The sequence below is a fragment of the Salmo salar genome, chromosome 12, assembly GCF_965601325.2.
Source record: "Salmo salar chromosome 12, fSalSal1, whole genome shotgun sequence".
Taxonomy (NCBI): domain Eukaryota; kingdom Metazoa; phylum Chordata; class Actinopteri; order Salmoniformes; family Salmonidae; genus Salmo; species Salmo salar.
Genome location: NC_138302.1, coordinates 67851248 through 67864882, shown reverse-complemented (window position 1 = coordinate 67864882; position 13635 = coordinate 67851248). Strand labels below are relative to the sequence as shown.

The 13635-nt window shown below is 39.9% G+C and overlaps 1 protein-coding gene across 2 annotated transcripts in view; it reads right to left on the bottom strand.

Moving 5' to 3' along the window:
• Positions 1-13635, bottom strand: part of LOC106565557 (6-phosphofructo-2-kinase/fructose-2,6-bisphosphatase 4) — a 45027-nt gene that overhangs the window by 12310 nt on the left and 19082 nt on the right. Inside the window, exon 1 of one of the 2 annotated variants that reach the window (XM_014132814.3) lies at positions 9878-10081. The exons of the other annotated variant lie outside the window; for it this stretch is intronic. Coding sequence (XP_013988289.1) covers positions 9878-9998 — 121 coding nt within the window. The 5' untranslated portion in view covers positions 9999-10081. Of the gene's footprint in view, positions 1-9877; positions 10082-13635 lie in introns of those variants that run through there. 2 annotated transcript variants of the gene reach the window in all.

Sequence of the window (13635 nt, the reverse complement as noted above, 5' to 3'; positions counted from 1 at the left end):
TGGCAGTTAGTCGTTTCCCCATAAGTCATTGTAGCAACAATATAGCCACTACCACTTCCTCCAAATAGTCAGAATTAATATAAGATAAATATGAATTAATATAAGATAAAATCAAGTAATCAAAGTGACGTTTTTGCCGTCTTAGTCGTGCAACTTTATCTAGCTAAGGTGTTTGATACAGTATTTCTCAAGCAAAGATAGACTTTGGCCATGAAAAATGGTCCAACTCCGCCTCTTTCTCACTTTTCAAACAGAAATGGAGGGTGCCTTTGGTGGTTCTTCGAAGTGTCATTCTGGTCACACGCGCCAGAACCAACATAGGTAGTTTGTTAACTAAGCTAGCCAGTAACTCCTCCAGTATGTGTTGACGTCATTTCACAGGATTTGTTTTTGGACAGGAGATGTAGAGAATCGGTAAGAAATAGCGCACTGTCTCAATTCTCATTTCAAATCAAAATCGTATTTGTCACATGCACCAAATACAACAGTTATAGACTGTACCGTGAAATGCTTGCTCACGAGCCCTTCCCAACAATGCAGAGTTAAAAAAATATTAATACAAATAAAAACAGTAACAAGAGGAATACAATACACAAGAATTAAGCTACAAACAGGGAGTACCAGACCAATGTGCAGGGGTAAGAGGTAGATATGTACATAAAGGCAGGGTAAAGTGACTAGACAACAGGATAGACAATAATAGAGTAGCAGCAGTATATGATGAGTATGAAGGTGTGTGTTGTGTCTGTGAGCGGGTTTTGTGTAAGAGTGTCGGTGTAAAGTGTGTGTTGTGTCTGTGAGCGGGTTTTGTGTAAGAGTGTCGGTGTAAAGTGTGTGAATGGCCTTCCTGTGGCCTCCCTGTGGCTCAGTTGGTAGAGCATGGTGTTTGCAACGCCAGGATTGTGGGTTCGATTCCCATGGGGGGCCAGTATGGGGGGGGGGGAAATGTATGAATTGAAATGTATGCATTCACTACTGTAAGTCGCTCTGGATAAGAGCGTCTGCTAAATGACTAAAATGTAAATGTAAAATGAATGAATACACACACACACGTTCAAAAGTGCTGGGGTCACTTAGAAATGTCCTTATTTTTTAAAGAAAAGCTCATTTTTTGTCCATTAAAATAACATAAAATTGATCAGAAATACAGTGTAGTTAATGTTGTAAATGACTATTGTAGCTGGAAACGGCAGATTTTTTATGTAATATCTACATAGGCGTACGGGGGGCCAGTATGGGGGGGGGGGGAAATGTATGAATTGAAATGTATGCATTCACTACTGTAAGTCGCTCTGGATAAGAGCGTCTGCTAAATGACTAAAATGTAAATGTAAAATGAATGAATACACACACACACACACACACACACCCCCGTTCAAAAGTGCTGGGGTCACTTAGAAATGTCCTTATTTTTTAAAGAAAAGCTAATTTTTTGTCCATTAAAATAACATAAAATTGATCAGAAATACAGTGTAGTTAATGTTGTAAATGACTATTGTAGCTGGAAACGGCAGATTTTTTATGTAATATCTACATAGGCGTACAGAGGCCCATTATCAGCAACCATCACTCCTGTGTTCGCTAATCCAAGTTTATCATTTTAAAAAGATAATTGATCATTAGAAAACCCTTTTGCAATTATGTTAGCACAGCTGAAAATGGTGGTGCTTATTAAAGAAGCAATAAAACTAGCCTTTTTTAGACTAGTTGAGTATCTGGAGCATCAGCATTTGTGGGTTCGGTTACAGGCTCAAAATGACCAGAAACAAAGATCTTTCTTCTGAAACTCGTCAGTCTATTCTCGTTCTGAGAAATGAAGGCTATTCCACGCGAGAAACTGCCAAGAAACTGAAGATCTCGTACAACGCTGTGAACTCACAGAACAGCGCAAACTGGCTCTAACCAGAATAGAAAGAGGAGTGGGAGGCCCCGGTGCACAACTGAGCGAGAGGACAAGTACATTAGTGTCTAGTTTGAGAAACAGACGCCTCACAATTCCTCAACTGGCAGCTTCATTAAATAGTACCCGCAAAACACCAGTCAACATCAACAGTGAAGAGGTGACTCCGGGATGCTGGCCTTCTAGGCAGAGTTACAAAGAAAAAGCCATATCTCAGACTGGCCAATAAAAAGAAAAGATTAAGATGGGCAAAAGAACAGACACTGGACAGAGGAACTCTGCCTAGAAGGTCAGCATCCCGGAGTTGCCTCTTCACTGTTGACGTTGAGACTGGTGGCTTGCTGTATAACCCCCAAAAAACAAGTGTTAAACCAATCAAAATATGTTTTAGATTCTTCAAAGTAGCCACCCTTTGCCTTGATGACAGCTTTGCACATTCTCGGCATTCTCTCAAATAGCTTCATGAAGTTGTCACTTCGAATGAATTTCAATTAACAGGTGAGCCTTGTTAAAAGTTAATTTGTGGAATTTCTTTCCTTCTTAATGCATTTGAGCCAATCAGTTGTGTTGTGACAAGGTAGGTGTGGTATACAGAAGACAGCCTATTTTGGTAAAAGACCAAGTCCATATTACGGCAAGAACATCAAGGTCAGTCAATCAGGAAAATTTCAAGAACTTTCAACGTTTCTTCAAGTGCAGTCGCAAAAAACATCAAGTGTTATGATGAAACTGGCTCTCATGAGGACCGCCACTGGAAAGAAAGACCCAGAGTTACCTCTGCTGCAGATTTTAAGTTGATTAGAGTTACCAGCCTCAGATTGGAGCCCAAATAACTGCTTTACAGAGTTTAAGTAACAGACACATCTCAACATCAACTGTTCAGAGGAGACTGCGTGAAATCAGGCATTGGTGGTTGGAATGCTGCAAGAAACCACTAAAGGACACCAATAATAAGAAGAGACTTGCTTGGGCCAAGAAACACGAGTATGGACATTAGACCGGTGGAAATCTGTCCTTTGGTCTGATGAGTCCAAATGTGAGATTTTTGGTTCTAACCGCTGTCTTTGTGAGACGCAGAGTAGTTGAACGGATGATCTTCGCATGTGTGTTTCCCACAGTGAAGCATGGAGGAGGAGGTGTAATGGTGGTGGTGTGGGGGTGCTTTGCTGGTGACACTGTCAGTGATTTATTTAGAATTCAAGGCACACTTAACCAGCATGGCTACCACAGCACTCTGCAGTGATACGCCATCCTATCTGGTTTGCGCTTAGTGGGACTATCATTTGTTTTTCAAAAGGACAATGATCAAACAGACCTCCAGGCTGTGTATTTGACCAAGAAGGAGAGTGATGGAGTGCTGCATCAGATGACCTGGCTTCCACAATTACTCGACCTCAACCCAATTGAGATGGTTTGGGATGAGTTGGACCGCAGAGTGAAGTAAAATGAGCCAACAAGTGCGCAGCATATGTGGGAACTCCTTCAAGACTGTTGGAAAAGCATTCCAGGTGAAGCTGGTTGAGAGAATGCCAAGTGTGGAAAGCTGTCATCAAGGCAAAGGGTGGCTACTTTAACCTGTTTAGGATAGGGGACAGTATTTTCACGCCCAGATAAAAAACGTACCCGATTTAATCTGGTTATTACTCCTGCCCAGAAACTAGAATATGCATATAATTGTTTGATTTGGATAGAAAACACCCTAAAGTTTCTAAAACTGTTTGAATGGTGTCTGTGAGTATAACAGAACTCATATGGCAGGCCAAAACCTGAGAAGATTCTAAACAGGAAGTGCCCTCTCTAACCATTTCTTGGCCTTCTATAGCCTCTTTATCGAATACAGAGGATCTCTGCTGTAACGTGACATTTTCTAAGACTCCCATAGGCTCTCAGAAGGTGCCAGAACGGGGAATGATGACTCTGCAGTCCCTGGCTGAAAAACAGTAGCGCATTTGGATAGTGGTCGACCTGAGAACAATGAAACGGGCGCGTACACGTGAAGAGTCCATTTTACATTTTCAGTCTTTGAACGAAAACAATGTCTCCCGGTCGGAATATTATCGCTATTTTACGAGAAAAATCGCATAAAAATTGATTTTAACCTCTATAGGCTAGGTGGGACGCAAGCGTCCCACCCGTGGTGCACTCCATCAACAGCAGGTGCATTTCAAGAGCGGCAAATTTGAATCCAAATAAATGTCAAAATTCTAATTTTTCAAACATACAACTATTTTACACCCTTTGAAAGATAAACATCTCCTTAATCTAACCACGTTTTCCGATTTCAAAAAGGTTTTACGGCGAAAGCATAAATTTAGAGTATGTTAGGACAGTACATTTACAAGAGTTGTGTGTAATGTTGTGCCAATTCAAAGACAGGCGTCACCAAAACCATAAAATCAGCTAAAATTATGCACTAACCTTTTACAATCTCCAACAGATGACACTCCTAGGACATTATGTTAGACAATGCATGCATTTTTAGTTCTATCAAGTTCATATTTATATCCAAAAACAGCATTTTACTGTGGCGTTGATGTTCAGGAAATCGTTTCCCTCCAATAACCGGCATTCAAGTCAGCACCACAAATTAAATAATTAAAATTAGAAAACATTGGTAAAATATTATATTGTCATTTAAAGAATTATAGATTTACATCTCTTGAACGCAATCAACTTGCCAGATTTAAAAATAACCTTACTGGGAAATCACACTTTGCAATAATCTGAGCACTGCGCCCAGAAAAATACGCGTTGCGATACAGACTAGCCGCCATGTTGGGGAGATCTAAAATCGAAAATACTATGTAAATAATCCATTACCTTTGATTATCTTCATCAGATGTCACTTCCAGGTATCACAGGTCCATAACGAATGTAGTTTTGTTCAAAAAAGCTCATAATTTATGTCCAAAAATCTCTGTCTTGTTAGCACATGATCTAAGCCCGCCGGACTTCACTTCATGAACGAGGGGAAAAAATATATTTACGTTCGTTCAAACTTGTCAAACGTTGTATAGCATAAATCATTAGGGCCTTTTTTAACCAGAACATGAATAATATTCAAGGTGGACGAATGCATTCTCTTTTATAACGTATTGGAACGAGGGTACCCAACATGAACTCGCGCGCCAGGTGTCTAATGGGCCATCATCGTTCCATGGCTCTTGTTCGGTCAGATCTCCCTCCAGAAGACTCAAAACACTTTGTAAAGGCTGGTGACATCTAGTGGAAGCAATAGGAAGTGCCAAAATATTCCTCAGCCCCTGTGTTTTTCAATGGCATAGGTTTAAAGGTAATACAACACATCAGGTATCCACTTCCTGTCAGAATCTGTCTCAGGGTTTTGCCTGCCAAATGAGTTCTGTTATACTCACAGACACCATTCAAACAGTTTTAGAAACTTTAGGGTGTTTTCTATCCATATATAATAAGTATATGCATATTCTAGTTACTGGGTAGGATTAGTAACCAGATTAAATCGGGTAAATTTTTTTATCCAGCCGTGCAAATACTGCCCCCTAGCCCTAACAGGTTAAACAGCGTTTGACATGCTTCGAAATACGGTAATGGAATATTTTGAATTTTTTGGTCACGATACGCGCCGGCGCGTCACCCTTCGGATAGCGTCTTGAACGCAAGAACAAAACGCCACTATTTGGATATAACTATGGATTATTTGGAACCAAAACAACATTAGGTGTAAACTAGAAGTCCTGGGAGTGCATTCTGACGAAGAACAGCAAAGGTAATCCAATTTTTCTTATAGTAAATCTGAGTTTGGTGAGTGCCAAACTTGGTGGGTGTCAAAATAGCTAGCCTGTGACGGCCGGGTTATCTACTCAGAATATTGCAAAATGTGCTTTCACCGAAAAGCTATTATAAAATCGGACATAGCGATTGCATAAAGGAGTTCTGTATCTATAATTCTTAAAATAATTGTTATGTTTTTTTGTGAACGTTTATCGTGAGTAATTTAGTAAATTCACCGGAAGTTTTCGGTGGGTATGCTAGTTCTGAACAAAACATGTTAATGTAAAAAGCTGGTTTTTGATATAAATATGAACAAAACATGCATGTATTGTATAACATAATGTCCTAGGAGTGTCATCTGATGAAGATCATCAAAGGTTAGTGCTGCATTTAGCTGTGGTTTTGGTTTTTGTGACATTATATGCTAGCTTGAAAAATGGGTGTGTGATTATTTCTGGCTGGGTACTCTCCTGACATAATCTAATGTTTTGCTTTTGTTGGAAAGCCTTTTTGAAATCGGACAATGTGGTTAGATAAAGGAGTCTTGTCTTTAAAATTGTGTAAAATAGTCATATGTTTGAAAAATGGACGTTTTTGGATTTGAGGACTTTGTAATTCGCGCCACGCCCTATCATTGGATATTGGAGCGGTGTTCCGCTATCGGAACATCTAGATGTAAGAGGTTAAAGAATCTAAAATCTAAAATCTATTTTGATTTGTTTAACACTTTTTTGGTTACTACATGATTCCATATGTGCCATTTCAAAGTGTTGATGTCTTCATTATTATTTAACAATGTAGAAAATAGTAAAAATAAAGAAAAACCATTGAATGAGTAGGTGTCCAAACTTTTGACTGGTACTGTAAATAAATCAGAGGCGCTGCGTAATGGGCAGGTTTGACTCAGGTCCTGCTGCTATGAGTGGATAGAGCGTAATCAGCCATCAATCATGGCAATTCGCCCTAGGCATTAATCGTAAATCATAGTTCACAGATGCTAGGACGCGATAGTCCGGCAACCCTGTGACACTAGCTAAACTGCTCTGAGACCACCATCCGTGGGGGACGTAGGCTACAGCCTGAACGCCTACCTCCCCAAGATTCCCAACCAACATGTCTCCAGTACATGTACTCTGTTAATTTGAACATGTTGACAGTTTGAGAAATTGCCTGAGCTGTGCTGAGAATTTGAAAAGTATGAATGCCAACGGTCCAATATTCTAGAACATTACATACCGTACATGTTTGGTACTCTGATAGAATTCAGTTAACAGAGGATTGTAAAGGGTCTGAGTCCAGATACAGAGACGCTATAGTCTGGCATCCCATTGTAGTGGCGGTTCTAGACCAGGGGCGGAAATCCCGGGGGGGGGGGGACACGACCCCCCCATCCTGGGAAAAATATGATTTGTCCCCCCCCAAGATATCACTGAAACATAACTATGTAATTTAATTAATATTAATAATACGCAATGAAAGCAATTGTGCTGATTAGACACTTAATAGCGCGTTTTTAAGTTTCAAAAGATTGCGACCCCCCCCCGCCCTTTGCCTCACAATGGTTTGATCCACTGCCAGTTCCTTAGCTTACTACGTAACTGCCGTGAGGTTCATCCAGTCAATCGCGCACACACACACACACTAGCTGAATATGCAGAGCTAGCGCGCAAATATTAACTATTAAGCTAGCTAGTACCTATTCCATTTATGTGGCGTCGTCAAAGATGGAATCAGCATGCAGATGATGTAAGTTAGTGCTTCAAAGTCCCTGTGATAAGGTTAGCGATAAACTGAAGTCCAAACTGAACAGAACTACACTCTCTTCTACCAGTGTCTTAAATATATTTAATGGTCTCGTTGCAAAAGCTAAATTGTCGCAAGGGAACTTTTTATTTATTTTATTTCACCTTTATTTAACCCGGGTAGCAAAGATTATAGCAAACACCACTGAAACTGAATTGGTGCTCGCTAGCTTTGCAAATTCAGCTATTTTTGGAAGCCAGCCAATATGAAACAAACTATTAAAATGACAAAAGGTTGCAGCATATGTTGTGTAAATGGTGAACTCCTACAGCTGTCAACTCTTGTCATTTTAATCCGTTTCACATTTGCTAGCTACCTTTTAGATCGAAGCCCATATAGAATGATTGAAGATTATAGAAGCCCATCTCCTACTGTAAATAACCTACACACTGTGTGTGTGTGTGTGTGTAGCCAGCCAGCCAGACAGGTAGAAAAATGGCAGAAAAATAAGACGGACATCAGAGTATTTTTCAATACACCAAAACGCATAGTAAGAACCCTAGTAGCCTAATATCTCAAAGACTAGTTGATAAAATGTTCATAAGAAAGAAATGAAATTCTAATGGAAATGTTTCACAATGATGTCATTAGGCAGAGCAGGCAACAGATGGCACACAGACAGCAGAGTTGGGGACAGATATGCAGGGACAGACTGGCAGAGACAGGGAGTCTCAGGTAAGTTTGTTGAGTCTTTGTTTGGCAACATTATGAAAGGTTCTCAATTTTTTTGACTTGTAAAATAGGAACATAATTGGAAAATGCCATGGATACCCCCACTCTCAACTTAAACTGGTGACTGAACTAAGATTTGTTAAAGGCAATGGTATTGCTGTTGTGATTAGTTGTGTAGTTTTGGGTACCGGTAGTTAGGAGTACGGCAAACACCTTATTTCTTTGGTTCCTCAATATACATTTACCATATTACAATGTAGGCTATGTGTTACAGCACTACTTTTGGTGTCCCCCTCAGGAATTGCTCTTGAGAAAATTTCATGTAATTGTCCCCTCCAAAGTGGATATCAGATTTTCGCCCCTGTTCTAGACCATTTTAACTGGGGGGGCCAAACTGGGGCCAGTTGCACTGTAAGAGGGGCCAGTTACATTAGACGTTATTGTTGTCATATCGTTTTCTTCACTGCATTGCAGGCAAAATACCATGTTCATAATCATCATTGTTGCCACTAATAATGGATGTAAAAAAAGAAAGAACACATTTTTGCTATGTAAAAATTATTTCATACTCCACATGTTGGGGGGCCACAAGGGGGTCCAAAATGGTTGTCACAGGGGCACTGCCCCCCCCGAACCGCTAGTGTCCCATTGTGACATAGCTTCGTAGCGCTCTGAGACCACCATCCACGGGACTAACAGCCCTAATGCGCACCTAGCCAGAATTCCCAACCACTGCACTGCGTCCATTTGAACGTGTTGACAGTTTCGATTGAGCCACGCTGATAATTCGAAAATCGAAAAGTATGAAAGCCAATATTCTAGAACACGCGTTTTGGACTTTAGTGGCACTTTAACGGGCAAGTGCATGATTGTAATCAAAACCAACCCTCATGTAAATTGTGACAACCTCAGTTACACACATCTCACAAAACTATGTTTTGGAATAGACTGACTTTATGACCAAAGTTATCCTACTTACACGTTTTAGTCAATTTTGCCACTGGAATACATGTTTGACTAATACCGATGCAACATATGCAATTTTCACAAGAGATGTTGGTTTTAGCGTTCAGTTTCCCTTTAAACATGTTTAGTTAAACAATAAAATAACCTTGCTGTACTCCTTGCTGTAATCGGCATGGTTGGGTTGATCGGTTGTGCCATCACGGGCAAACGGGCGCGTTGTCATGTGCAAGTCATCTGCCTGGTCTAATTCAATTCTGAGCGCTTCCATACCATTTCTTTATCAATTCATATAGCCTATGCGTAATTGTAATATAGGCATGAATAAACAACATTTTAAAATGGAAATACCTAAATAAAAATATTTTTAAAAGTGGAATCATTTAAGACGAAATCGAAATGATTCAATATTTTTTTTAATAAAAAGGCAAGTCAGTTAAGAACAAATTCTTATTTTCAATGACGGCAGTGGGTTAACTGCCTGTTCAGGGGCAGAACGACAGATTTTTACCTCGTCAGCTCGGGGATTTGAACTTGCAGCCTTCCGGTTACTAGTCCAAAACTCTAACCACTAGGCTACCCTGCCGCCCCGGCTAGTCCCTTGAAGAAAATCCTGACCTTGTCATGCTGCGCACCGCCAGTGTAGACGATCTGGGAATCTCGAACTTCGATTATGTACAACATATCTACATTTGTTTAAAATATTCTGTATTTGGCCAAATCGAGCATACCCTTCGCCTGCGCCCATTCGCTGTTGGCACAAGCCGGTGATACACCAAGGCAACTTACCCCTTCTTTGTAAAATGTGTACAAAGAGCCCGTTTTTCCATGGCATCCATATTTTCTTCAGCGGGTTCTGAGTAAGCTCACGGGGTGATGTTGCCATTATATGGTATTCGTTGGAAGTCATCCTGGTAACTGCACCTGTCCCGTTTTAATCGATAGAAGCTGTTTCCTACTTGATGACATCTAGTATGAGCAAGAGCTGCGGGGAATGATATCTATTGGCTGAGCAACATAAAACGTATATCATTACCGTAATGTCACTACGCTGAGCCCATTGAATGGTGTAGGCTACATTTATGATGATTAAATAAAGTTGAGCAAAACGCTGTAATTTAGGCTATTTTCCGTTTATTTACGTTTCTATGAAAATTACCTGCCATTAACATTTGTGTGTGAGGTCTGACTATTGTATGGGGCTTACTTGAAAGGGTATGCCAGTGTCAATGACTTCCCTGTTTTATTCTACAGGCTTAGGCTTAAATGCAACATTAACATAATAACATGCCATGTTATATAGGAAGACTATTAACGCTCCAAATACTGTCTGAGTTAGGAGAAAATATACCATAGCCCGTTTGTTTTTAAAATGCTTCAAAATGCCTTGTTCACGTTATAACAATATAGCTACAGCATGCTACAATTTAACCCAACTACCGTAATATCGTAAAACAGTGCCCCAAAAAGAGGGGCGCACTAAACTAAAGTAGGGGAAAGATAAGAAGCGAGTCTTCCGCTGTTCGCATGCAACGCACATGGACAGAGAATGTTGATGTGAATTTAACCAATCACAGGTGAAAAGAGGAAACGCATCATCCAATGGTAAGGCCGACACATTGGTCAGGAGGGCGTGTTCACTGCATGGGATCTGACGATAAACAACACAACACATCATGCTAATTCATGGCATTTATTCACGTTAGTTAACAGCAGTCGTACAGCTAGCTACCAGCCCAAACGGGGTGATAAGCAGTAGTGTAAAGTACTTAAGTAAAAATACTTTAAAGTACTAATTAAGTCGTTTTTGGGGTATCTGTACTTTACTGTTTATATTTTTGACAACCTTTAATTTGATTTAGGAATGTAGTGAAGTAAAAGTATGTACTTTTTACTCCTTACATTTTCCCTGACACCTAAAAGTACTTTTGAATGCTTAGCAGGACAGAAAAATGGTTCAATTCTTGCACTTATCAAGAGAACATGCCTGCTCATCACTTCTCCCTCTGATCTGGCAGACAAATGCTAGTTTGTAAATGAGGTGTGAGTGTTGGAGTGTGCCCCTGGCTATCCGTAACAATAGTGCCATCTGGTTTGTTTAATAGGAGGAATTTGAAATGATTTATACTTTTACTTTTGATACTTAAGTATATTTTAGCAATTCAATTTGCTTTTGATACTTAAGTAAAACTCCAGAGTGGCAAAGCGGTCTAAGGCACTGCATCTCAGTGCTAAAGGCATCACTACAGACAATGGTTCGATTCCAGGCTGTATCACAACCGGCTGTGATTGGGAGTCCCATAGGGCGGCGCACAACTGGCCCAGCGTCGTCCAGGTTAGGGTTTGGCCGGGGTAGCCGTAATTGTAAATAAGAATTTGTTATTAACTGACTTGTCTGGTTAAATAAAACCCAAATACTTTTACTCAAGTAGTATTTTACTGGGTGACTTTCACTTGAGTCATTTTTTATGAAGGCATCTTTCCTTTACTCAACAACTGGGTACCTTTTCCACCACTGGTGATAAGTTTCCCTACACAGAAATTGTCATTGAAACAGAGTTGATTAAAAGTGAATTAAAATACGTTTATTATGCCACTAACAGTTGGTATGTGCTTTTAACGGTAGCAATAGGATAAAAACAGCTTCTAACCAGTGTGTTGTTTTATTGTGCCTGTATCGTAATATAATAGAACAGTGCATCTGACAGCACATTACGCTAAAAAGAGTCGCGCACTCGGCAAAATTAAGGGGAAAGGTTAAGATAACGCACTAGTTTGAGAAAAATACGTCTTCTGCTGTTCACATGCAACGTACATGGGCAGTGAATGTTGATGTGAATTTAACCAATCACAGGTGAAAACGGAAAATGCATCGTCCAATGGTAGGGCTGACACATTGGTCGGGAGGGCGTGTTCACTGCATGGGGATCTGACTATAAACGCAGTGGTCAAAGAGTGGGAGGTGTACAATTCATTAATGTTCAGCAATTCGAACAAACTGTTCAGAACAAACTCCCTTCCTCTGCATCAAAATAACCTGGATGAAAATAATCCAAGGTAAACATACCACACATAGTACATAACTGTATTTTGCAACAACACATCATACAGATTCATAGTATAGATTCACAGGTTAGTTACAGCAGTCGGGCAACTTTATCCACTATTTTCCTGGACAAACTGGGTGATTATGAGTTTCCCTAATCAGAAATTGTCACTGAATCAGAATAGATTAAAAGTTAATTAAAACACGTTTATTATGCCACTAACAGTCGGTCTGTGTTTTTAATTGTAGCAATAGGATAAAAAACAGCTTTTAACCAGTGTGTCGTTGTTTTATTGGCCGAGCTGACAAAGTTCTACTAATGGACAGAATATTGAATCATATTGCAATATAGTAGCTACAGTTTTCCCAAATTGCCAGTACGCCCAAATTGCCAGTACTCACTTTCAGAGCAGAGGGATCATAGCGCCCCCTTGTGGCATTTCTTAGCGGAAAACTATGGACTTTCTAAAAACACTGGGAGGGGCTATGTACCAACTCAATCCCCCCATTGACACCAAGTAACATAGTACTGGAGATAATACAATCATATCGATCTATCTATATATACACACACACACACTACCGGTCAAATGTTTTAGAACACCTACTCATTCAAGGGTTTTTCTATGTTTACTATTTTCTATATTATAGAATAATAGTGAAGACATCAAAACTATGAAATAACACATATGGAATCATGTAGTAACCAAAAAAGTGTTAAACAAATCAAAATATATTTTATATTTAGCCACCCTTTTCCTTGATGACAGGTTTGCACACTCTTGGCATTCCCTCAACCAGCTTCATGAGGTAGTCACCTGGAACGCATAACAGATGTGCCTTCTTAAATTGAGACGCTCAATCAATGCTGAGACGCTCAGTCAATGTACACAGGTAGACATTTATAGCGTGAGTGACAGTATGCTTATAGCCTGAGTGTGCTATTTTATAGCCTGAATGTGCTATTATGCCAGTTCATTGTCATGCCAAACATGTTTGGCTTGACAAGAACAGCAATGGCGTAGGCAAGCGCACAAATAGATCTGGGACCAGGCTAGTAGGCTACATTTACGACCATTCAATTATGTTGAACAAAACACTGTTATTTAGGCAATTTTCTGTTCATTAACATTCCTATTAAAGTGATCTGCCATTAACTGAGAGCATACAAGTGTGTGTGTGTGTTTTGCTTTTCTTGTACAGGGCTCACTTGAAAAGGGGATGCCAATGACAACGACTTCCCTAGTTTAGCCTACAGGCCTAAGCGTAAATGATACATTATAATAACAAAAAGTAATCTTATATAGGAAGAGTTTGGAGAAAATATATATAGCCTGTTTCTAAAATGCTTTATTCCCCCATTCACTATAACAATGTAGCTACTGCATGCAACATCTTAACAATGTGCAACTGTGCCTGTACAGTAATATAGTAGAACAGTGTGTCCTCAACAGTGCATCTGACATTATATTATGCTAAAAAAGAGGGGCGCACTCGGCAA